Source organism: Lagenorhynchus albirostris, chromosome 3 (genome assembly GCF_949774975.1).
Source record: "Lagenorhynchus albirostris chromosome 3, mLagAlb1.1, whole genome shotgun sequence".
NCBI lineage: Eukaryota > Metazoa > Chordata > Mammalia > Artiodactyla > Delphinidae > Lagenorhynchus > Lagenorhynchus albirostris.
In genome coordinates, this window is record NC_083097.1 from 390,282 (window position 1) to 414,266 (window position 23,985).

A 23,985-nucleotide genomic window follows, 5' to 3' on the forward strand; every position below is an offset into this window, starting at 1 on the left:
CGTCTGATTTCAAAATAGCTGGAATGTTGACAGAAGAGGTGGCTCTCCAGCTCGAGCAGTCTGAGGTAGCTCTCGCCTCACTCACGCAAGCTCTGGTTATGGGGAGCTCTTCTTCTGTATTCTAAGGAGAGCTGTCTCCTGAGATGCAAGGACCCCAGGGCAGCAGGGGCGGGGCGTCCAGTGGGAGAGGCTGACCCGTCCCAGCTGTCTCAGGGAAGACTTCTTGGGCCGGGTCCCGCGGGTTCTGATCCAGGAGCCCTGCACCCTGTCCCTGGCCTGTGTCCTCGCTGGTAGCCAGGGCACATCTGGGGGTTAGATGCTGGCTCTCAAGGGGGCTCCCTGAGGAAGGAGGGCCCGTGTCACTGCGCCTCGTCCCCCGGGACGGTCCTCTCCGCGTCTGGTTGAGATGCAGCATGACAGGTGCGGGCCCTGCTCTGTGGCCCAGGGAGGGTCAGGTTTCAGCCGGTGGAGGGAGAACGGGCACTGCCTCCAGGACCCGAGGACCTGCTGGCGCCCCGGCACCAGCTGCACATTTTGATTTGGGAGCGAGCTTCTTCCTCTGAAAGTTTCCACACGTGGCAGGTGGGAGGTGAGGGCCGCTGCTTCCCCAAGTAGAGGTGCCCAGGAGCCAGCAGAGGGGTCCCGCCTTCGTGGGGGGACTCAAAGGCCGGGAGGCTGATGCCTCAACGTTTCCACGTGACACAGTTACCAGGCCTCGGTGGCCGCCGCGGGTACGGCAAGGGAGGCCATGCCCGAGCATGAGCCCCAGCTCCCTGGAAGTCCTCCAGCCCTGCCCTGCCCGTGAGCGCGGGGCATCGGGGTTTGGCAGGCTCGCGGCCCCCAGGAGGGGCTCTCTGAGCCCAGCGTCGTCGGAGGGGCCCTGACGTGGGGAAGACGGGCCGGCGCCCCAGAGCCCCATTCTGGCGGCATCTGCTCCCCCCCGGCCACCCAGCAAGGACCCGGAGAGACGCGTCTTCCCTTGACGGTACACTCCTGCACCCCGGGCTGAGTGACGGTCGGTCGGGGCCACCCTAGGCTTTGGGAGGAGACCTGGGAGGCCGTGCCCACGCCCCCTCCGCCCCGTGGCTCCTGGCCCCGACGGCCAAGCGCACAGGGCAGCGCAAGAACCGCTGCAGGCCCCAGGCCCCCCCCCCCCCCCCCGGACACCAGGATCAGCAGGCCCTGGGCCCAGGAGTCCGCACTGGGCTCTGACGCCGCTCGGGAGCTGTGCTGGTATAGAAAGGCCTGCGGCTCTCGCCCCTCCTCTGCACCTCCCCGGGGTTCCCTGAAGTCCACAGACGGCGGGCTCGTCCTCTCTTCTCCTTCCCGATGGGCTCGGCGGCCGGGAGCCGAGTTTGGAAAAGCCGCCCAGAGCCGCAGGCGCGTCCCGAGTCCCCTGCCTGCTGGGCAGTTGTGAGGCGTCCGCTCCTGCCCCCCAAACTCCCAGCGAGCCCCGAGCAAACTGCACGGAGGGCCTCCCCCGGGACCCCACCCCGTTCACCAGAGCTGCTGCTCCCCACGAAACGGGTGTCTCCTGCTATCCTCCTGGCCCGGCCAGGCTCCAGCGGAGGTCGCGTCTGGGACGGCCCCTCAACTGCTCCTTCACCCCCGCGGTGCCCGCTGACCCCTAGCGAACCCCCTGCCAGGGTGGCAGAGGGGGGCGGCCCAGGGCTGGCTTCCGGTCCTGGGGCTCGTGCTCAGTCTTTAGCCGAACGTCTCCCCAGATTAGACATTCCCAGTGGACCTCGGACCTCAATCTCCTCTGACAACCGCGGGGCCAGCGGGGCAGGAAGGTGCCGAGGAACCAGGTGGCCCTTAACAACAGCAACAAAACTCGGCCCCTGGGGAACTCGGAGTCCCAACCCCCCGCCACATTCCTCTACAGCAGCCGGTTACCAGAACATCTTATTAATTTGGAAAACGGGTGGATGACACACAGGCTGACTTCACACCAGATGCTCTTGCTTGGAAGGAAGCCCTGAAAACCCAGAGAAAATGTGACTTGAACTTTTTACCCATTGAGAAAGAAATATATACACACACAGCGTGGACGGACGGGCGTGCCGTTCCGACCTCTGTGTCTGGCGCTGTGGGACACACACCTCTGTGCACGGCGGGGCCTACTGAGCGCTCACCTGTGTCCTGCACAGATGCCCGTCTCACCTGCCCACGGGGGGTCTGGGGGCGGTGGTCACCTGTCCCTCATCCCAGGCAGGTGGGAGACGGCATCTTAAGCTGACTTCCTTATCCTGAGTGAGGTTTGAGCGTCTCTTCCCATTTGGGAGATATTTCTTCCTTTTCTGTGGACCTGCTGCCGCGTCACTGGGTTATCAGACTTTTCTTACCGACGGGCAGCTCGTCACGCACCGGCGCAGGTGTTATCTTCACTTTCAAAGGTGTGGTCACTTAGCTTCTTGTTCATGTTTTGCTACGTGCAGATGTCTCCTGTTTACGTAAATCTGTTGGTCTTCTGCTCCATGGCTTCTGAGTTTTGTGTTATGCTTTAAAAAGCCCTCCTTTCTCCTATGTTTTCTACTGAAGGTTTGATGTTCAATTTAACTTTACTTGAATTTCACAGAGAAAATATTTAAAAATAGTCCTGAAACGGAAGGACCTGCCCAACTCCGGAGAGAAAGGCTCCCGAAACCCCGCGAGTGAGCGGGGCCCCTCCAGCCCCTGTGGGTGTCAGGACCCCACCGTTCCCTCCGCCGCAAGGCCCTCGCCCAGACAGTCTCAGCACCCGTCTCCCTTGGGGGCCAGAGGTCGGCACCACCTTCTCACGTCTGCGGGTATCTGCCCGGCTGCGCCCCTAGCCTCCCGCAGACCCGGGGGACGGGCCGGACCAGCCCGGTTTTTACTTTACTCTTCCCATGTGGTCGCCAGTTTGCTTGCTTTTTCTGTCTGGTTGTCAGAAGATGTTTTGTCTTTGAGAGCATCCTCGTAGCAAGGGTGTATCTTAGCGCTGATTCTCCTCCTTCCTCTGATACGGGGACGTTGGCTCAGCCTGCATTTCGAGGAGGCATCCCCATCCCCGCGGCAGCCGGGCCGGCTCCTCGAGGGCATCGCGCTAACTACGTGTGTGCCGCGCGCTCACTGCTCGCAGTCGGTTCCAGGCAGACTGCGGAGGCCCGTGGGGTCCAGCGAGCGTGCCGGGAGGAGGGAGTCAGCGGCTGCCTCCACCTGCCTGCCACCCACAATCTCTCAGACCTTTCGTCCGGCCGGTGCTTTGCCTCCAAGCCTTCCGTCTGGTTCCTGCTGTCCCGAGCTTATTGCTCAGCTCTCCCCGTGTTAGTTCTTTTCCAGTTTTCTCAGCCGGGAAAATGCTCTTGACATTTCCAGCACCATTTTATTGTCTCAATTTGAGCTCCTGTCTTACTGAATCTGTATTCTGACCCTTGTCTGTGATGTAAAGCTCCACGGAGACTTTCCTTCTGTTTCTTGGGTGACGTTTTATTCCAGGGGGTTCCTCCCTCCCTCGCTCCCCACCCCCGCTTCCGCGTCAGTCCCTGCCGCCCCGTGTCACGCAGCTCCGTCCGCATCCTCTGCCTCTCAGGTGTGGGGGGAACGGCCTGACGCGCACTTGCGGCCTGTGTGGGTCCACGCGCCTTCCCTCGAGCGAGCGATCGGGGCGGACGGCGCTGCCCCTCCCCTGTGGTCCGAGGTCGCTGGCATCAGGTTGGCCCCTGGCTCCTGGTCTGTCTTTCTGGTCTGGGGGGAGGGGGAACAGCAGTGTGCAGGGGGCCCCATTCTCCGTCCTCGCCCAGAGCTCCGGGGTCTCTGCTTCATGGGAATTCTTCACGAGCCGTCCTGCCAGCTGGGCCCGGTCAGGCCCGCGGGCGGCTCTCCCGTGACCACCATCAGACGGCAGTCCGCATTGTAATGAGCTAATTAAACTGAAGACTGGATTGATCTTAAATGGCAATCTGTTAGTGGCTCAGCCATTAAGCCCATAATGGGCGTTTTAGGAGTTGGTGGGCCAAGCTCCAGGTGCCTGGGCGCCCATGTGTGCCTGAGGACGCTGTCCGCCAGCCGGGAGGGAGGCCGCTCCCGGTGGGGCAGGTCCCTGGGGGCCGGACCCTTCCTTCGGCCGCGGACTGTGCATGGTTAGGACAGACAGTCACGCACGTCGCAGCTTCTGCGAGACGGCGGGGATGACGGGGTGGAGACGGCGGCCAGAGCACGTGCTGGGCCCCTCCTTCCAGCATCCGCGGCCCCGGACGGCCGGGTCTTCTGGGGAAGCTGTGAGGACAGTGGAGGGGCTCATCGCCGCCACCCCTTGGCACCCCGGCCCCTGCTGGGGACACCTGCCGGGGGCCTGCTCGCCAAGAGACCCCAACGGCAGCGCGGGTCCTGATGTCCCTCCCAACCTTCGCCTCCTTTGCCTCCAAAGACAGAAGGGCCCGCGAAGCAGTTCAGAGCAGCCACCTCGGTTCCTTGGGCCCTGCAGCTCCGGGGCCTCCACGTCCGGCCAACCCAGAGCCTGGGCCACGGACATCGAGGGCCTGTGTCCTGGGGCCGCGCCCCTGGGAAGCGAGTGGCGGGGGCAGCCCTCCCCATGGGGCCCGCATTTGCTGGGAAGCCGACCCTTAGGCTGGGAGGGTGGAGGCCGCCTGAGGCCTCGAGGGACTCCCGCGCCCTATGTGTAAAGGGCCCACGCGGGGCCCAAGTGCACGTCCGCCGCGGGGCCAGAGCCAGGCCGAGACCCACGGGCAGCAGCTTCGCGGGCGACTGGGACCCCACAAGTGTTACGGGTGCCGATGCAGGGAGAGCACGTGACACACACCCGGGACCCCGCAGAGCGCCAACGACCGCAGGAGACAGGACACAGTCTCTGTGGAGCACAAATGCAGGGGCGCCGCGTCGGCAGGGCCCCGTGGAGCCGCATGAGGCCGGGCCGGAGCTGCCCGCCCGCCAGGCCTCCCAACAGGGACTTGCGAGCCCACGGGTCTCTGATCGCCAAGGCCTGGGGAGTCACAGCTAATTAAGCACGGCTGCAGGACGGTAAGAGCAGAGACACGTGTGTTTACTTCTAATTACAAACCCTCGGACGGACGGTAAAGGTCCGGAGGCCCTGCGACCAGCCCGCCATTCTGGAGGGGGCCCTGGGCAGGGCGGGCACCGGAAGGTCGCTGCCAATGGCCCTCACGCCCCTCAGAACGCGGCCGGGAGCCCGGGGCCCAGGGTCAGGCCCTCTGTGGCCACCGCCCCCAGGGACTGCTCGGCCGGATTCAGCTGAGTCCACGCGATGCAGCGGCGCAGTAAATCTCTTGGTTTTACTTTAACACATACGAGCCTCGGTAAGTCCAGCTCTGCTTCAAAGTAACCAGATGAACGGTGAGACGCTTCCAGCAGAAGGACGGGAAGTCACTGGGACGCACAGGGGAGCCCCCCGCTCGGGGGGACGAGCGGTCCGGGTGGGACCTGAAATGTCACACACTCGGGGCAAAGACACACAGACTCACCCACGCAGTGACACACACAGGGACACAAGACACAGGGACACAGGGACACAGAGACACACAGGGACACAGACACACACGCAGTTCCCAGCGCTGACTCTCCAGCACTCTCTACAGTCACGCCGTGGAGTCCCCGAAGCCCCTCCCAGGGCAGGCACTGGCCCGAGGACCCCCGTCCTGTGCTCAGAGACATCCACCCAGATGCCATCCCCTGCAGGGCAGGCAGCAACCACACAGCAGGTGTGACTGGTGATGTCACATATAATTATATACATTAATGATAATAATTAACAAGCGCTGTCAAGTGAAGCCATGAGTGAGTGGCCTGGCCCCAGCGCCAGCCCCGCTCCACCCACGGTGCCCTTCTCCCCAAGGGGCTTTTCCATCCTTCTTCTGTGTCAGCCCGCTCCTAAGTGCTCCACATACGAGGAAGCACACATTTTAAGCTTTTCTCTCTTATGATTTCATGATTGGCTCTGACTTAAAGACTTGGGAGAAGAATTCATGACAATCACAGCTCATGGATGGGCACCAGTGGAGTAGCTCCCATTGTCCCAGCAATGGACCCACTGTCCATAGTTGTCCAGCCAACTGTCCTCTGGGTAATGACCATGAGCTCTGGAAAAAATACCCACAACAAACACAACAATGAAGAGAGAGTAAATGCAGGCAGACACCAGATGGGCTCTACACTTTTCCTTGTTTTTTTATGGCTTTTTTTCAGAGGGCAGGTCCCAGCTGGGGCCATGCAGAGCAGCTAAAACTCAAATAGAAACCTACAGTCTGACTGGATTGAAAAATCAGAGGCTAGAGGTCAGGGCAACCACAGGAGCTGAAAAGAGAGGGGGGAAATCCCAGAAAGGAAAGAGCCTGAGAGGCCAAACCCCAAGTTCTGTGCACGAACTCTTGAAATCTCTGGCTGGTCCTTGAATTACACACAAGAGAGGCAGGTCCTGAGCTGCCAGCAGAAGCTAAAAATTCAGAGGTTTCAGCTGCTGTCACCACAGGGAGACACATCTGGAGTTTTGGTCCAGTCCTGGCAAAACCACAGTGCGGCAACAACACCCACCACAAAAATCAATGCTCTCCGGAGGAACATAACAGAATACAGAGTCTCTACAATGTATCAGTCATAGTGTCCTGGAAACAAACCAAAATTACTAGACATATGAAGAAACAGGAAAATGGGATCCATAAATCAGTGGAGACCTCAAGATGATCCAGATGTTGGAATTAGCAGACAAGGACGTAAAAACCGCTATTATAACCATGCTCGAGAATGTAAAGGAGAATATGCTTGTAATGAATTAACAACAGTAAATCTCAGCAGTGGAATACAGCAGGATTTGGCAATTTTCTTCTAAAAGAGCCACATAGTAAATTAGGCTTGTGGGCTACACATTCTGTTTTTCAGTTACTCAGCTCTGCCACTATAGCACAAAACAGTCGTAACATACATAAACAGATGAACACCACTGTGTTCCAATAAAACTTTATTTACAAAAACTGGTAGCCAGCCCATGGGCATGGTCTGCTGGCCCTTGAAATAGAAGATATCTAAAAGAACCAAGCTGGAATTCTAGAATTGAAGAATTCAATCACCGAAATAAAAAAGTCAGTGGATAGGCTTAACAGCAGATAGAGGTGGCAGTAGAAATGATCCAATCTGAAGAACAAAGAAAGATAAAAAGTAAACAGCGCCTCCGTGGCCTGTGGGACAATATCAGAAGAAATTGGAGTCCTAGAAGGAGAGGAGAGGGCAATGGAGTAGAAAACAATCTGAAGAAGTAATGACCAAAAACGGCCCCAATTTGATGAAAGGTATCAATTTATAGACTTGAGAACTACTTCAGATTAGATGATTTCTATTTCTCTGTCTTCAAGTGAAGCTGAGGGTCCAGGGCAGGTAAGTTTGGGTGCGGGAAGGGCCTAAAAGCGGCAGGTCAGAGGTGAAGTGGGCGCCTGGACTTCGGGGTGAGCTGGGTGGGGTCTGGGGCCAGGCTCTCAGAAGAGGAGAGCTGGGCCCAAGCAGATCACCACGGCAGAGCCAAGGCAGATGGTTCACGCTGACGGCGTCAGGGTGATGACACACGGGGCGCGACTGCTGCAGGTAGCTGCTAATCAGGTCACTGAGACCTGACTGCACAGAAGAAGCCATTGAACTTGAGCTGTGACAGGCACAGCAGCGAAACAGCAAAGGCAGGTGGAGGTAAGGTTTCCAAAGCAGAATCACACAGATCCCGGCGCGGGGACCACACAAACTCCCTTTCTCTGCGGGAGGTGTAAGAAGGGCCCCAGGATGGCATGTGCTCGGTGACTCTGCTTTCACAGAAGGAGGAAGCTGGAGGCTGCTGGCCCTGGAGGCTAAACAAACCAGGAAAGGCATTCTTCAAAGTTCTAGGATTTAAGAACGTAAAGTTAGTTACATCACAGGGAGCCATGGTGGGTGAGAAAAGTCTTGACCTCAGTGGAGCTGCTGGCTGGCTGGAGGTTTGGAGGCTGACTGCAGTGATCCAATCACTGAAGTCCACCGGGGCCAGGATGCAGGATGCCCCACTCTGGCGTGGCTTCGGGGAATCTGGGAACAGATTTCCTGCAGAGGAGCAACGTTACATCTCGCTGACCTTTATACCTTTGTGTGAAAAATTTTCTCTGAGGATGTCTTTTGTGCAGATAAAGTGTGTGGGCAATGTCCCAAGGTGTCATAAACCACGTCTGCCATTCACGTGGCTGCCGGATCACCGCAGCCCCTGCTATCAGGGCGCTCCCAGCACTGGCCCCGAAGCCAGGACTTTGTCACAGGCCACTGCCCAGACCCAGAGCAGCAGGAAGTGATGGGACTATTGACTTCTGATATGGACACCGTGCTGCAGGGGGCAAAGGGCTCCCGAGGCGGGGAGACCATCAGGGGACCCTGCACGGGCACCGGGTCTTGAGAAAAGCTGGACTAAGCCATGTAAACTGTCCCTGGGGGCGAGCGGCACAGCCAACACCCTCACTGGGACTGCTTTGCACCCCCAGGTTCCCATCGTTTGGCCCAAATGCGTGCAGGGGGGTCAGGACCAAGGGCAGGAGCTGCCCCCCACCCCATGCTGGGGCCACCCAGAGGAACAGCACCTGTCGGGGGGTCAAGAGACAGGGTTTCTGCACATTCGAGGGCCTTCCGTTCTGAGGGACCTGTGTTGCTGGTCACTAGCAAGTTATTATTTTATTCCTTTTAGATTTGGTTTCTTTATCATAAGATGACAGTCTAGACCTTTCTGGGCTGTCGTAAAGATGAAAATCAGATTCCTGCAAGGAAGGTGGAAACAAAAGGGCAGTGGTGTCATTTATTTTCTTTATTTTTAGATTTTTGGCCAGGCCAGCAGGAAGGGGGGCAGTCTGAAGACGCTGGCATCCTGGCCTCCCCACCCCTGCAGCCCCCGCGCTCCCTGCTGGGCACCGTGAGGTCGGCCCCCCTGTGCGCGGACCCAGCCTGATCAGCCCCCCTGGGAGTGGGGCATGGGAGGTCTTGGGCTTGAAAGCCAGCGGCCGAGTCATGTAAAGCAGGGCAAGTGAGGAAACACTGCCGGGAGAGGCAGGTCCACACCAGGAAAAGGAGCTGCATCCTAGGCCGAAGGGTGCAGTCAGTGATTTACGAACTCCTGTTTATATGAGAAAATATGGGAGCAGAAACTAAAAACTCAACGGAGGGACCTCCCTGCTGGTCCAGCGGTAAAGAATCCGCCTTCCAAGGCAGGGGACGCGAGTTCTATCCCTGGTCGGGGAACTGAGATCCCACATGCCACGGGGCAGCTAAGCCCGTGTGCCATAACTAATGAGCCTGTGCGCCTCAACTAGAGCCCACGTGCTGCAAACTACGGAGCCCACGCACTCTGGAGCCTGCGCGTCACAACTACAGAGAAGCCTGAGGGCTGCAACTAAGAGCCTGCATGGCGCAACGAAGATCCCGCGTGCCGCAACTAAGACCTGACAGCCAAGAAAAAAAAAACTAAAAAAACCCAACAAAACTCAACGGAGGTGTTGGAAGATGAAGTTAGAGGATCTCTCAGAAGACAGAGGAAAAAGACAGAGACACCAATGCAGGAGAGGACATTCAAGAGTAGAAAGAGGACGACACAGGTTCTCTCAGAAGGAGCTAGAAGAGGGACAGAGGGAGAGACACGGACGAAGCAGCCACAAACGTCTCCGGATGAAAGGCTTGTGCTTCCAGGGACCAAGCTCGACAGATGAAATGAGATCTGCCTCAAAGCACATCATTACTGGGGAGAGGAGGGGGGAGGAGGGAGGGGAGAGGGGCGGGGGTCCCCAGCATGAATCCAGTAGGTCATCAGTCTGCTCAGGACGGTCGATGTCACCCTCCCCTGCACAGCCAGTCCCCAGAGGAAGGGGGGAAAGTCACATTTGATGGAGAATGAGTCCACCAAAGAGGGGCTCCCCAAGACAGAAGGCATGGGATGCCAGGCGGGGTGCCCCGTGGAGGGCAGAGTGACGGGAGGGCCGGTGCTGTGTCTGGCAGAGGGAAGCCCAGGGACCTGGTGTCGGGGGCAGCAGCCCGCAGGGGTCTGGGGCAGGGAGTCACTAAGTACATAGAAAATAGCACCACCGACCCCAGACAATAATTAACTTTAGGTAAAACCAACGGTTGTGCAGGAAATGGAACAGTGATCCGTGCTATTCCAGGCTACGTCTCGTGTCGTCATAGCAGTGTATGGCACTGAAACCTTGGTGGGAACGTCAGAACTCAGGGAGCAACACGTGGGTGGGGGCAGGTTCCCCACATCTGGGAAGCTCACATCACAGCTCCTTCCCGCCTCGCCCACCTCATGTCTGGTCCCGGCCAAGATAGCTTGAAATGCCCAACACATGGCAGCAAAGCCAGGAGCCACAGGGCGAGCACACTGGCCTTGCTGGGGGCGGGGCCGCAGGGCAGATGCTGTGTTCCCAGGTGACATGATTATCTGAGTAGAAAACCCCAAAGAATCCAGAGGAAACTCCTGGAACTAGTAAGTGATGATAGCAAGCCTGAAGGATATAGATTGTCAATTGCTTCCTATAAACTAGCACTGAATGTATGGAATTTGAAATTCAGTACACAATACCGTTTACATCAGCACCAAAAGAACCCACGCTTAGGTATAAATCTAACAAAATATGTGCTGGGCCTGTATGAGGAGAACTTCTAAACTTGGATGAAAGAAACTGAAGAAGATTTAAATAAATGGAGAGAGAGTCTACATTCATGGAGAGGAAGACTCAATATGGTCAAGATATCAGTTCCCAACGTAATCCACAGATACAATGCAGCCCCAATAAAAAAATCCCAGCAAGTTATTGTAAGTGAATATCAAGAAATTGATTCTCAAATTAACATGGAGAGGAGGGAAAAGACCCAGAACAGCCAAGGCAACATTGAAGGAGAAGGACCGAGTTGGAGGACGGACGCCACCCGACTCCAGGACTTACTGTGAAGCTACAGAAACAGAGACAGTGCGGTGTCGGGGACGGAAAAGACATAGAGATCAACCGACAGAACAGAGCCCAGAAACAGACCCTATAAATGTGGTCACTGACCTTTGACAAGGGAGCAAACACAACGCAACGGAGCAGAGACAGTCTCTTCGACAAATGGTGCTGGGACAAGTGATGTCCACACAGAAGATGAATCGAGACCTCACACCCTTCACAAAAATCAACTCAAAATGGATCAGGGACCTAAAATGAAACTACAAAACTCTGAAACTCCCAGAGGATAAGACGGGAGAAACCTAGATGACCTCAGGTCTGGAGATGCGTTTTTAGACCCAACACCAAAAGTATGATCTATGAAAGAAAGAACTGATAAGTTGGGGTTCCTTAAAATTAATGAAGTGTCTGTGAAAGCTAAGGGAATGAGAAAAGTCATAGACAGGCATGAAGTATTTGCAAAACACACATCTGATAAAGGATTTGTATCCAAAATATACAAACAACTCTTAAAACTCAATCAGAAAACAACCCAACTGAAAAATGGGCCCCAAGACTAAACGATACCTTACCAAAGAGGAAGTGCAGATGGAAGTTAGGACACGAAGAGGCACTCACACCACGCGCTGTTGGAAACACACACGGAAACAGCACCACTGCTCATCCTCCACAATCATTAAAGTCCAGGCACTGACCACACCGACTGCTGGTGACGACGTGGAGCTCCAGGAACCCCAGTGGGGATGCAGAAGGGCGTCGCCGCTCTGGAGGACAGCGTAATAGTTTCTTACAAACTCAACACACTCTTACCACGTGATCCAGCAATTGTGCTCCTTGGTATTTACACAAATGAGCTAAAACCTTATGTCCACACAAAACCCTGCACACAGATGGTTATAGCAACTGTATTCATCATTGTCAAAACCTGGAAGCAGCTAAGGTGTCCTTCAGCAGGGAAATGGATAAACTGTGGTCCGTCCAGACAGTGGAATATTCTGCACCGAAAAGAAGTGAGCCATCAGGCCATGAAAAGACGTGGAGGAACATGAGATGCCTGTGACTGAGTGAAGGAAGCCCATCTGAAAGGCTGCATCCTGTAGGATTCCAACTCTAGGATATTCCGGGAAAAGGCAAGACCATGGAGACGGTAAAAGCCTCAGTGGCTGGGACTTCCCCGGCAGTCAGGTGGTTAAGGCTCCGCGCTTCCAATGCAAGGGGCCCAGGTTTGACCCCTGGCTGGGGAACTAAGATTCCACAAAATAGAAATAAATAAAAAAGTAGATACACGTCATTAGACATTTGTCCACACTCATAGACTGTATGACACTGATGGAAATTTAATGTAAACCTTGGACTTCAGTTAACAATAACGTATTGATATGGGTTCATCTATTGTAACCAATGATCCATGCCAGTGCAAAATGTTGACAATAGGGAAACTGTGTGCGTGGGGGGGGGGGAGGGGAATAGGGATGGGAGTACAGGGAACTCTCTGGACTCTCTGCTCAATGATCCTGTAAATTTACAACTGCAAATATTCAGTGTACTAATTTTTAAAAGCCAGCATCTCTGCAGCCATGGTGGGTGCTCCTCTGGAGGGTGGGCCTAGCGCTGGGATGTGGCCTCAGGAGGCCAGGCCAGGGATGGAGGTGACACACTGAGTACGAGAAGGCGGGCTGGGCGGGCTGGGCAACACGCCTGCTTGTCACCCAGAGGGAGAACCCGGTCCGTCAGCCTGCATCTTCCCGCCAGCGTCAACCATCCGTCCTGATTCTACTGCGCCAACACGACGGGAAGGCTCCCCCAGAACTTTTACAAACAAAAGCCCCACTTTTTACTGCAAAGGGTGTTGTTGCCATCCACAGGGAGGGGTCCCACGGACGAGCAGAGTGAGGTCCGGGACCCGGGACGCCAGCCCGGGAGGGGGCCTGCCCACTGAGGGGTGTGCGGCGGCGGGGCGCCAAGGAGGGCAGGGGGTGAGGGAGGCGTGCGCGAGCGTGGGTGTGCGCGAGCAGGGACGGCACCAGCTTCAGACACCAGCTCTGGCGGCCCCGGCGACGACGGCAAAGCCAGCAACGTGCCGGACCCGCGGTCCAGCGCCGGTCAGCCCTGGTGCGTGGCAGTCTCAGACCTTCGAGTCTGCGGCACAAGGCGCTTCGCCGAGATCCGGGAGCTCCGTTCACGCGCGACTCAGGGCGAGAGGACCTCCCCGGGGAGAAAGTCCCGCCCGGGGCGCCCGGCCTCGCCGCCAGGACCAGCGTCCTCTCCTCCCCCCTGCGGGCCTCTCCCTGCTCCGAAGGAGGGGCCCCGACGACCACCCGACGTAGGGTCCTCGGAGCCCGGGGGCTCCACGGGAGGCGAGAGCCGAGGCGGCGAGCCCTGCGACCCGCCCCTGCGCACACCCCGGGGGCCCCCGGTGGGTGGGCCCAGGCCAGGCTGCCGGGAAGAGGTGCAGGTGAGTGCACGGCTGCGAAGCGGAGGACCTTGCTCCCGGACAGCGGACGATCTGTCTCGTTTAACTTTAACTTCCCGCAGTCAGGCCGTGGGGCCTGCGTGGATTAGGCTGAGAAGAGCTAAGTGCGGGCCCCGGGGCTCCTGCAGGCGGGGGTGGGCGGGGATGCGGTGGTCCCACACGCTCCGGGCGGCCTGTCCTCAGAGGCGGCCACCGCGGGCGCGGGGCTGGGGCCAGGCCTCCTCTGAGAACAGGCCGTCCGGGCAGCCGGCCTCCTTCCCGCTCCTCTCCTGGCCGCCTCGGGCCCCCCTCCCCCGAGATCCCGTGGCCACGGGCCACGAGCACGGCTCAGGACGGCAGTGACTTGCAGCTGGTGGCTTGGGGGGGCGCTCACTCCACCTGCCTTCCAGACATGTTCAGCTCGTTAACACTGAAAGGAATCTCTCCAGATCGTGAGCAAACCAGGATTGTAAATGGAAAGGCCGCTGGAGCTGCTGCTCGCATGCCAGTTCCCTGGGTGCCCTTGAGGGCCAGGTGGGGGTCTGCGGGGGCTGCAGAGACAAATTCCCTTGGTCTCTGCCCCCCGCACCAGCTGGAAGAGGCCGGGGGGATGGGCGTGTTGGGAAGAGGGTCCCAGAGCATGGGACCGGGTGGGCAGTCGGGTTGGACTGTCCCCCCGGTCTGGCGAAAGGAGCCTGTCCTCACCCCTGGGCAGCCGGCCACGTGTGCTCACCCTGCATCTGCCAGGCCTCCCTGGGGCGCCCTGGCGGAAGGCAGAGGGGGTGCTGGGCCAGGATGTGCTCCCCTCAGGCCCCCGAGGCAGGCCGTGCACAGGGCTTGGGGCTGAGGGCGCCCTTGACATCGGAACGTTCTTGGTCCTAGCAAGTTAATGAGTAAAGGATTTTGACAAGAGACGCCGCATTCTCCATCCAGGGCCTTCTCAGAAGCTTAAAACTGCCCTCCTTTTGTAGTCTGTCCCCAGGAAGGTAGGCTGTATGGGGTTGGGGGGAATGAGCGGGGGAGGGCTGGACCCTCACAGCCTGCACGTGGGTGTGTGCCCACAGGCCCCACCTCACACACTCACCCCTGAGCCCTGCTCTGTTCGCTAATTATATTGCTAAATGGCGGTCACATGACCCCCCCTCCCAAATCCCAGCGACACTGTACTGGAGACCCCAGCACCGAAAGGGTCACCTAACAGCCGGGGTTTGAGGTGCACCTGCCTGGGGCCGACACCAGGTCACAGAGAGGTCACTCCTGGCCAGCTCCATGCAACACCCTCTCCAGCTGGGAACTCACTGGGTAAAAGCCAGCACCTTGCCGAGTCCACAAAATCATTCCCATCCCAGGGCAGGTGGGAACCGGGAGGCTGCAGGCAACAGGTGTGTGTGGGGCAGGACTGCCCAGTCCCCTCCTTCCCCGGCATTAAAGGACACTGGCCCCTGCCCTTGCTGGTGCCGCGAGGTCCTGGCTCCCACCGTCCACCTCAGACTTAGTGTCTGTAGTTATTGTGTGGCTGTCTTGGCATTTTCGTTTTCATTCAACTATTGTTCGTTGACCTCTTATTAAGGCCGGGTGCTGTGCAGGGTAACTAGTGTTCACAGAATGTCCGCCAGCACCTGTTTAAGTCTGCACCTGAGGGAGATGCTGAACCTGGCCGTGTCCCTGCTGAGGAGGCTGAGGTGTCAGAGGTGTCAGGCAGGTGCAAGAGTGTGGGGGGCCCTGGGGAGTCCTCAAATTCTGTGAGGTTGCAGGCAGCCTCCAGGAGCCTAGCCGGGTGGCGTCTGCTCAGGACAGCGACCATCTGCTGCCCGCCCTGGAGACCCACAAGCTTGGGCCTGGTCCCTGCCTCACCCCAGGAGCTCTGATTCGAGATGTTTGGGCCGACGACCCCCAGGAGACTGAACCGGACTGAGGACCGGGGGTCTCGCCAGGCTTCCCAGAAGCTGATGAGAGTCTGAGGCCGGCGACACGCCCACCCCAGGCTACAGGGCAGCGGGTCTCCGTCCGGATTGGCAACTGAAGGAGGAGGATGAAGGTTTTGCTGCCTCAGGATGTGGAAGGGTTAGGGTTAGGGTTAGCAGTCACACGTGGAGGTACCCTCGCACGTTCTGCCCGGTTACTGAGTTACTGCAGGTGCTGCGTGGGGGTGACACTGCCTCCCGGAGAGCCTGGCCTCCGAAATGGCCTGTGCAAAGTAGCAGGAGGGAGGCCGTACCCCTCCCACCGCCGCCCCCAGGCCTGCTCTGGGGCCCTGCCCTGGGGGTGCCTGGCGGCTTCTGCAGCAGAAAGGCCTCTGTGACCCCAGGATACAGCTCTCGGGGGGCCAAGCCTCCTCCCCCACCGGCAGGCTCTTCCCAGCACGCCCCTGGGAGCCCAGCTTCTCCTGCTGGAGTGGGGCCCGGGGGTCTCCTCACGGCCCCGTGTGCTCCCGCTGGCTGTGTGGGGTGAGGACAACGTGAGCACGACCAGAGCCCCAGGCCTGTCTCACCCACTCCTCACAGACCCTGCTAGGGAGAGGGTGACCCAGAGGCACGTGAGGGGACCTCAGGTCCTCAGGCCCCCAGCATCTGGGGACTAGATCTTAGTGCCACAGGTGACACCCTCAACCCACGGGCACCAGCACACACATGCAGGTGCGAAGGCCTCTGGGCGGCCCTGCCTCGATGGGTCCACAGCGAGCACCCAGCGCGTGCGGGCCACGTTCCGAGGAAAGCAGGCTGGGAGGCTGCAGGCCTGTGTTCGCTGTGCCCCCGCGTCTAGGGCCCGCTACACCTGAGCAGAAACAGAGCCCCGGTGAACTGCTGGTTCCCACCCTCTGTGTGGTTCCAAGAGCTGTGAGAAGCAGCCGCTTCCAGCTTGTATGTTGGGCCTTTCCCAGCTGAGAACTCAAAACCAGTTGGACTTTGGCAAGAGAGCTAAGCAGGTGGTGAACTCATCGGAGGCTTCCTGATATACCCAGGAGGAAACGGAGCCTGGCCCTTGCCCTCCAGCCCGCGGCCTCCTCCGCGAGCACAGGGTGGGCCCTAGAGGACCCTGGTCTGCCCCCGGCCCTGGAGGCTGGAGGTCCAGGCTCACAGGACGCCCTGCAGAGCCGACAGCTGGCCACCCCGCCAGGGCCACGTCTGTGCAGGAAGCAGAGGGTTCAACCGGGGGCCTGGGGTGACTCAGCTCAACACCCCCCGAGTCCACAGCCTCCAGCCTGTCCCACCTCTCCACCGTCCGGCCCTGACCACCCCCCACCGCAGCTGGAGCGGCCCTGACACCTTCCCACCCGCCAGCGCTGGGGCCCCGGGGCTGGCGTCTCCGCCCGGCCCTGCCTCCGCCAGCCCTTCTTGCTCTGCCGGCCCCTCCCTTTGCAGCCCATCTCGATCGACTGCCCCGCAGAGGGGAAGCCCGCACCCTGGCCACCACCTGAGCCCTCAGCCTGGACTCTGAACCCCGGTGTCCAGCAAACCCTGGGGCCTCTCCATTCATTCTAGAACCGATGAGCGAACGCTCAGCTCACAGATGTGGACCTGAGGTGCGGCCAGCGCCAAGGAAAGACCCCTGACAGCTCCAAGGAAAGACCCCTGACCTCAAGGTGCTGCCCAGTGCCTTGCAGTGGGACCTCAGCCCTGGCCCTACAGGCGGGGTCCTGGCAGAGGCGAGGCAGCACCAGGCCCCTCCCTGTCCTGGGACGCCGGGGGCGCAGAGGCTGGAGCAGCACGGCCTGGCTGGGCCCTTAGTGCTCAGACACCTTGTTCAGAGTCTCCGGAAGGCAGACCTGGCTCTCCCTTCCAATCCTCGAGCAGGTACGCACCATTTTTCCGGCTTGTCTGTCCTGAACATGCTTATGGGGAGAATCTTACAAAATCAGAGGGATTGTGCAAACATTACACACCACCACGGGGCAGCTCAGCTCAGGGGGTGATGGGTCCGACCCACCCTCATCTCTCCCTTGGGGTCCTGTCCCTCCCAGAGGGGTCAAGGGTGCTCGGCCCAGAAGCCTCCAAGGCCCCACTTCGCTGGGACGCGTGTGGCTGGTGGACCCGCTGGCCCCTCACCTGCCACCCCTCTCCTGGGGGGCTTCCTCAGCTGCCCCGCAAACATGCCCCCATACGGCCACCTCAGGGCCTCTGCAGGGCCATCTGGACCCTGGAAACGTCCCCCTAACCCTCAGGGCTCGTTCCTCCCCACCTGCGCTATTGCCTTCTTTCCCTGTTCCGCCAGGACTCGACGCATGCACCCTGCGGCTGAACTCGCCTGCTCCGGGGGGTGTGACACACCCCGAGGGAGGTCTGGGTCTGTTTCGTGGGAAGCCGTGTCCTCGTGGCCTGCAGCAGTGCCGGACACGTGGCAGCATTAAGGTTTGTAAGATGAATGTTAAACCAGCGCTCAGAGCCGTGGCCGCTAAAAATCAAGCATTGCGGCCGCACTAATAGAATAAATCACACGTTCGAGCCCAGATGTCGTCCCGGGCCGGGGACACCGCGCGGCTGGGGCCCGAGTCCAGGCTCCGCCCAGAGGGCGTGCGGGCGTCTGTCTGCGGCCTGCGAGCGGACCCGCGGGCCTGTTCTGCCCTGTCTTGCTCCAGGAGGCAGGACTGGGTGTGAACTGACCGACTCAGCTCGTCAGGGAGCTGCTTCAGGCCGGGCCTCGCGCGGGCGAGCGCTCCCCGCCTCAGACCTACAGCCCACGGTGCTCCAAGCTGATGCGGCCTTGCCCTCGGCCTGCGGCGGTCACCGGGTGTGCCCGTGCGGCAATTCCGGTCGAGAATCTGGCTAAGGAGCTTAGCATCTCGAGGGTCTGGAGGAAGCTCACACCACCGTGGAGTGTCCGCTCCCTCACCCACTCACACGCCCGTCCAGCCACCCGTCCAGCGCGCGTCCGGCCGAGCACACGCGTCTGCACACACACCTGCAGGAGCGCTGCCGGGGCAGGCCGGCCTTCAGGCGCTGGGGACACGCGGGAACGAACAGATGCAGCCCCCGCCTCTGCAGAGCTGACCTGGTTGAGCCCAGACCCCAGTGTTGAGGGGGCGACCTCAAGACCCCAGTGGGCTGGAGGGTTCTGAGCTCAGAAGAGGAGGGGGGAGAGATGCTGGTGGGTGGGGCTCCTGGCCTGGCCGCAGGGGGGACAGGGGTAGCGGCCGGGCTTCAGCTAGAACCCAGGGAAGCCGGCAGGGCCACAGCCTCGCACCCACGGGGACTTGCTGCTCCCGTGCCCGGCGCTCCCTGGGCCTCTGCCACCCCGCCAGTCCCCTACCCATCCCCCCCCCCACTAATACTGTGCCTCCCCATCCCCACCCGGCCCACAGGCCCGTGGAGCTCAACTCCCCCAGTCTGATGGGCTCTGTAGGCAGGGCTGGGTGGGGACGGCCTCTGCAGGCAAGGTGGTGGGTTCCGCCAACACCCCTCTTCCCCCTGCCCTGGGCAGATGGAGGAGACAGACCTCACAGTATGAAGAAGGGATGGTGAAGGGGCAGGAGACACCGAGCAAGGTCAGGAAGGAGGCCGGGGCTGGCTGGGAGCGAAGGTGCAGGCGGGGGTTGGGCACAAGGCCACCCCAGTGGAGCGGACCTCACGCCAGGAAAGCGCCCAGGCGCCTCCAAGGTTTCCTGGTGCAGGGGACGGGGCACCACTGTGCCCACCTCTGCCCAGGGAGGTCACCACCCACTCTGGGCTCCAGCACAGAGAGGGCTGGAGGAGTCCCTTCTCAGAGGGAAGGCAGGAGGCGTGGAGGGAGCCCGGGACCACCAGCCCTGACCTGGCCCACCGCACACTGAGCCCCCTGCCCCACTCTGCCACGCGCTCCTGGGAAAACTTGCTGTCAAAAGGGACTCAGACGCTGGGAAGAAATAAACGTGAGGCCGATGAGGCACCGGACTGGGAGAGCCCAGCGGCAGGTGTCAGCGACCTTTGGGACTTGCAGTCTTGGGAACACTGCTGTGATTCTCTTGGACCGCGGGAGTGGGCTGGATGGGAAAATCCCTGGAGAGTTCCTTCTGCCAAGCAAGCAGGACTGGGGCTATCAGCACTTCCCAACCTTTGCCCCTCTTCCTCAGGATACTCCACAAAGGTACCTTAGCTCCAAATGCAGGGGACTGTTTGACAGCCCGTGGCTAATTCTCCCACGGGCAGCTCCTGACAAATGAGACTTTACACTTTCAGCACAGAATGTCCCTCCCATAGACACTCTTGGGAGAGGTCTTGGTTCCAAGACCTTGGATGATGGGTCTTGACTCCATCTGTCCTGCCAGGCTTGGGGTCCACTAGGGCCCACTGATTCGTCTACTCCTGGGAGGATGGGGTCCACCGAAGACTCCTGCTGCTCACGCTGCGGTGTAAGGGAAATTTGGTGGGAACAGGGAGGAGAGCATGGTGGAGGGCGCCGGGGAGCCCACAGGAAAGAGGGACAGGGGTTGGGTGCGGCGATGGGGGTTCTGGTCTTAGGACCAGAGCACATGGAGCGAAAACCACAAGCTTCTGGTGTCAACCCAAGGAGGTAAATATTGTCCACCACTCCCCGACAGCCTGGGAGCACAACCCAGGGCAGACACCCAGCGCCCGAAGGCTGAACTTCAGAGAAATCCACCGACGTGGCAGGTGCTCTGGACAGAAGCCATGGGTGTCCCAGCACCCGGGGGCTGTGCCCCTCCCCTGGCAAGGGCTGGGGCTGGACCAGAGGAGAAGCCACAGTGAAGGCGCTTTGCAAGTGACGGGCATCGGGGCCTAGGGGCCTGGAGAGCAGAGTCTGACCTGATAAGGCAGCTGCTGACACGTGCAGCCGAACAGAGCGTGGCCCCAAGGCTGAGCTCCAGCTGGAGCACAGGTGGGAAGAGGGACCTGCGTCTCCAGGAGCCAAGGTGCTGCAGTCTCGAGGGGCAGAGCGGGTAAAGTGTGCAGACAGGGTCGCACGCGTGACCCTAAAGGCCCTGGCTACTCCCCAGGGTGCCCGGGGGACCACGTCCGGCTTCTGCTGGTCAGGAAAGACACACCCCGCCCCCCGCCGGGGTCTCTTCCTCCAAGACTGGGTGAAGAGGGAGGGGGTGACCAAGCACGGAACAGAAGCACTCACAAAACCCCGGGGGCCATGGGGGAGAGGCCGAGGATCTCAGAGGACCACGGCCGCTGGGCACGCCTGGGCCAGCGCCACCCACCCCAGCTGCTTCCTTCTCTGGGTCCGGGGGGACCCACGGGCTCCGGGCTCTTCCCGAAGTGTTCCTGCCGGGGTGTGGGGGCAGCCCCCTGCCTCCTTGGGGGTGGGCTCTGGGGGGGGCAACTTAGAGAGAGAGGAGACGGAGAGGGAGAGGAGAAACAGCAGAGACGGCGAGTTCCGCCTGCCCCTCTGGCTCCGCAGCTCAGAAGCCGAATCACCGCTCCCAGCAGCTCCGGCCAGGAGTGAGCGGAGCCCTCGACCCACCGGCTCGGCGCCAGAGCACGACACACGGGGTCTCCCTGGCGGCCTCCAGGAGCACCTATCCCGGTCACCCGCCACCTCCAGGCTGTCCCCCGAAGCCGCCTGGACCCCACCCCCAGGTGGGCCCCGCCCACCGCTGCAACAGCTTCGCCATCCGCACGGCCGAAGCGCGCCCACCCAGCCCACTAGACGCTGGTCCCAGAGGAGGCCAGAGGAGGCGGGACAGGCTGAGGGAGAGGGCGTCCACCCTGGTCCAAGGCCCAGACTGACCCTGGTGTGAGTGGCTGCAGACTCGAGGCCCCCTGGGGAGCACGCGTCCCACCCGCGGCCCCAGGGGCAGACGCTCCCCAGCGCAGGAGGGTCCTCAGCCTCGGCCCTGCGGGCCCACTCCCCCCCCCCCCCCCCCCCCCGGCTTCATCCCCTTCTGCATCTCCTAAAGATGCGACAGCAGGTAGGGACCCGGCAGGCCCCAATGCGTCTGCGAATAGGGACCTGGGGCCTCGGCGTCTGTGAGCTCCGCAACCACCCCTGTTCCTCTTCTCCGGCAGGTGCGGGGGGGGGGGGGGATGTCTGTGCAGAGACACCTGCTGGGCTAGAGGCGGGGTCACGTGAAGCCCATGCTGGGCCACCCGGAGAGCCTCGGGGACCTGGGCAGGGGCAGTGCAGTGGGTTCCAGAGGACAGGGGCATGGCTGGGAGGGGGCTGGGCCTGGGGAGGGTCCCAGCTTGCTTTCTAAGATGGGAGAACGGGCCCTCTGTGCAGCCTGTTCACGGGCGAGACCCTCTGCCGTCACAGCAGGACCCTCCAAGTGCAGGACAGCGTGGGCAGCGTCGGGGCCAGGCCTGGCCCAGGGCAGGGCACTCCCAGGCCAGCTAGGCCGGCCCCATGGGTCTTCTCTCCGGGGTCCTGTTCGTGTTCCCTTACAGCCCCCCACCGAGCCTCTACCCAAGCTGGCCCCCCTTCCCCCTCGGATGGGGCCAGCAGCCCCAGGGGAGGCGGAGCTACTAAAGCGGCCACAGACAAACACATTCTGGGCCCGCCCCGCCCACGAGAGGCGGAGCTGGTGGGAGCAGGGGGCCCCGCCCCCCCCGAAGGTCCCCTCTGGAGGAGCTGAGCGCTCCGGAGACCTCGGGGCAGGCTCTTCCTGGGTGAATGACAGACACTGGACCTCCAGGTGCAGGACCTGGGGCTGGGCTTGCACAGGAAGCACATGTTCGCTCTACACGACAGGGGGGCTCCAGGTCCCAGGTGGGGACCCCCGGAGTGTCATGGGTCCACCCTGCACATATCTGTGGTTTCACAGAAGAGAGAAGGGGGCTGAGGAGGAGACCCCCGCTCTGCCCCAGAAACCGGTCAGCTCCCAGGGGAGCCTCAGGACGGGGTGCTGCTCCTAGAGCCCCAGGGTGAGGCTGGACCTGCCCCGTAAGTGGCCAGTAGAAAGTGGCCAGTGTCGGCAAGTCCCCTGCGGCAGAGACACCCAGAGGGGACACAGCACGTGAGACCGCCTCTCGGAGCCGACATTTCACTCCTGACATCACAATCCCCCACAAAAAAGCCAAGGAGTGGAGGGCGGCTTGGGCACAGGGACCGGGCAGGCAGGGCCAAGGAACTAAACACACACCGGAGGAAAAAGGGGGAGGCAGAGGGGCCGGAGAGCTTTGAAAGAAACAGAACAAAACGAGAGACTTAAAGGGAGGTCGCTGGCACAGCAGGACGCAGGGCGGGCAGGGCTGAAGGAGAAACGAGCCGCAACCAGCCGCCAGGGAACACCAGGAACCCCCAAAGCCAGGTCCAAAGTCCTCTGACCGCCTCTCCCCAGAGCCTGCCCCTCCTGGCCCCGCTGAGGAGGCCAGCACCCCCGGCCCCTCCCCGTTCCAAAACCTCTGCGGACCCATCCCCGTCCGGCTGCTCTGTGGTGAGGGGGGAGTCCTCAGACCCCCTCACAGGGTTTCCCCTGCTCCACCTACTAATTACACCTGCCCTCACATCTTCGACACCTCACGGAAGACCCTTCCTGGTGTTGATCAACACGTTGAAACTTTGGTCCTCAGAGGCTCTTAAGAAAGCTGACCTTCCTGTCACCTTGCCCGGGAGTTACCTGCAGTTCCCACTTTGCTGGCTCAGTGGAGCCAGTCAGGAGGAGAGAAATCTGACAGACCAGGATTTTGAAGAGAGAAACACCGTCAGTGGAAAACTTGCTCCTATAAATAGGACGGTACCGGCTTTCATCTTGGTGACACCATTTTTCTTTCTGCACTGGGGATGGAGTGCTCCGGCGCTTGAAGGCAAGGACATTCCCTCTCTCCTGCACTAACAGCCCCGACAAGCCCGACGGACAGAAAACCTGGCTGCGGGAGCCCCAGCGCGGAGCAGTCCGCGACGTCTGCTGGCCTGGATGGGGCAGAGGGAGTCCCGACCGCGGAGACCTGGGGACGCGGGGACTCAGGAGGCTGCGCCCGCCCGGCCGGGACCGGGTAGCCCTCGGCCACGAGCACTGCCACTCCGGGCCCGGCCAGGCTCGCAGTCCCCGAGCCTCGCCCTGAGCGACCCAAGGGCCGAATCCCCGGGGCTGGCCGCGACGCTCCCCGACGGGACCGCCGGGCAACCGACCTTGGACGCGCCCCTTCCACAGGGAAGACCGCGGACCCGGCGGAGCGCGTGAAGAAGGCGGCGCAGGCAGCCGGCTCTGTCCGCCGGGGGCGCAGGAAGGGACCCGCAGACCCAGCGGGTGGGGGGGGGGGGAAGCCGCGGCGCGCCGACGGAGCCCGGGCCGGCTTACCGATCTTGGCCAAACTGGCCACGAGGATCCAGAGCGCGATGATGTACGGGTCCTGGACGTGGTGCCATTTGAAGGTGACCACCTGGAAGCCCTGGCTCTCCCCGTGCGCGCCGCCAGGAATCTCCTCGACGCCCTGCGCCCGCGGCAGCTCGCCCAGCGCCAGCAGCGCCAGCAGCAGCCCCCATCCGGGGCCCGGGGCCCCGCGCCCTGACATCGCCGCCACCGCTCAGCGCCCTGTCCAGATGCTCCGGTCGCGAGAGCCCTGCTGCGCTCTGCGGGACGTGCCGCGCCGGGGCCGCCGGACCAGCGGGGCCGGCGGGACTCGCGCTGGGCGGCGCGGAGCTGAGTGCGCTCTGGGTGAGGGCTGCTGTCCTGGTCCCCGCCCGCCTGGGTGGCCTTTAATCCGGCGCCCCCTCCCTCCCCGGGGC

General features: G+C 61.0%; 1 protein-coding gene across 2 annotated transcripts in view; it reads right to left on the minus strand.

Annotated features, from left to right (window-relative positions):
- The window catches only part of SLC9A3 (solute carrier family 9 member A3), a 36,558-nt gene extending 12,787 nt beyond the window's left edge, over positions 1 to 23,771 (minus strand). For both annotated transcript variants that reach the window (XM_060145967.1, XM_060145965.1), the window contains exon 1: positions 23,558 to 23,771. In XM_060145967.1, coding sequence (XP_060001950.1) covers positions 23,558 to 23,771 — 214 coding nt within the window. The remainder of the gene's footprint in view (positions 1 to 23,557) is intronic.
- Between the last annotated feature and the right edge of the window lie 214 nt (positions 23,772 to 23,985).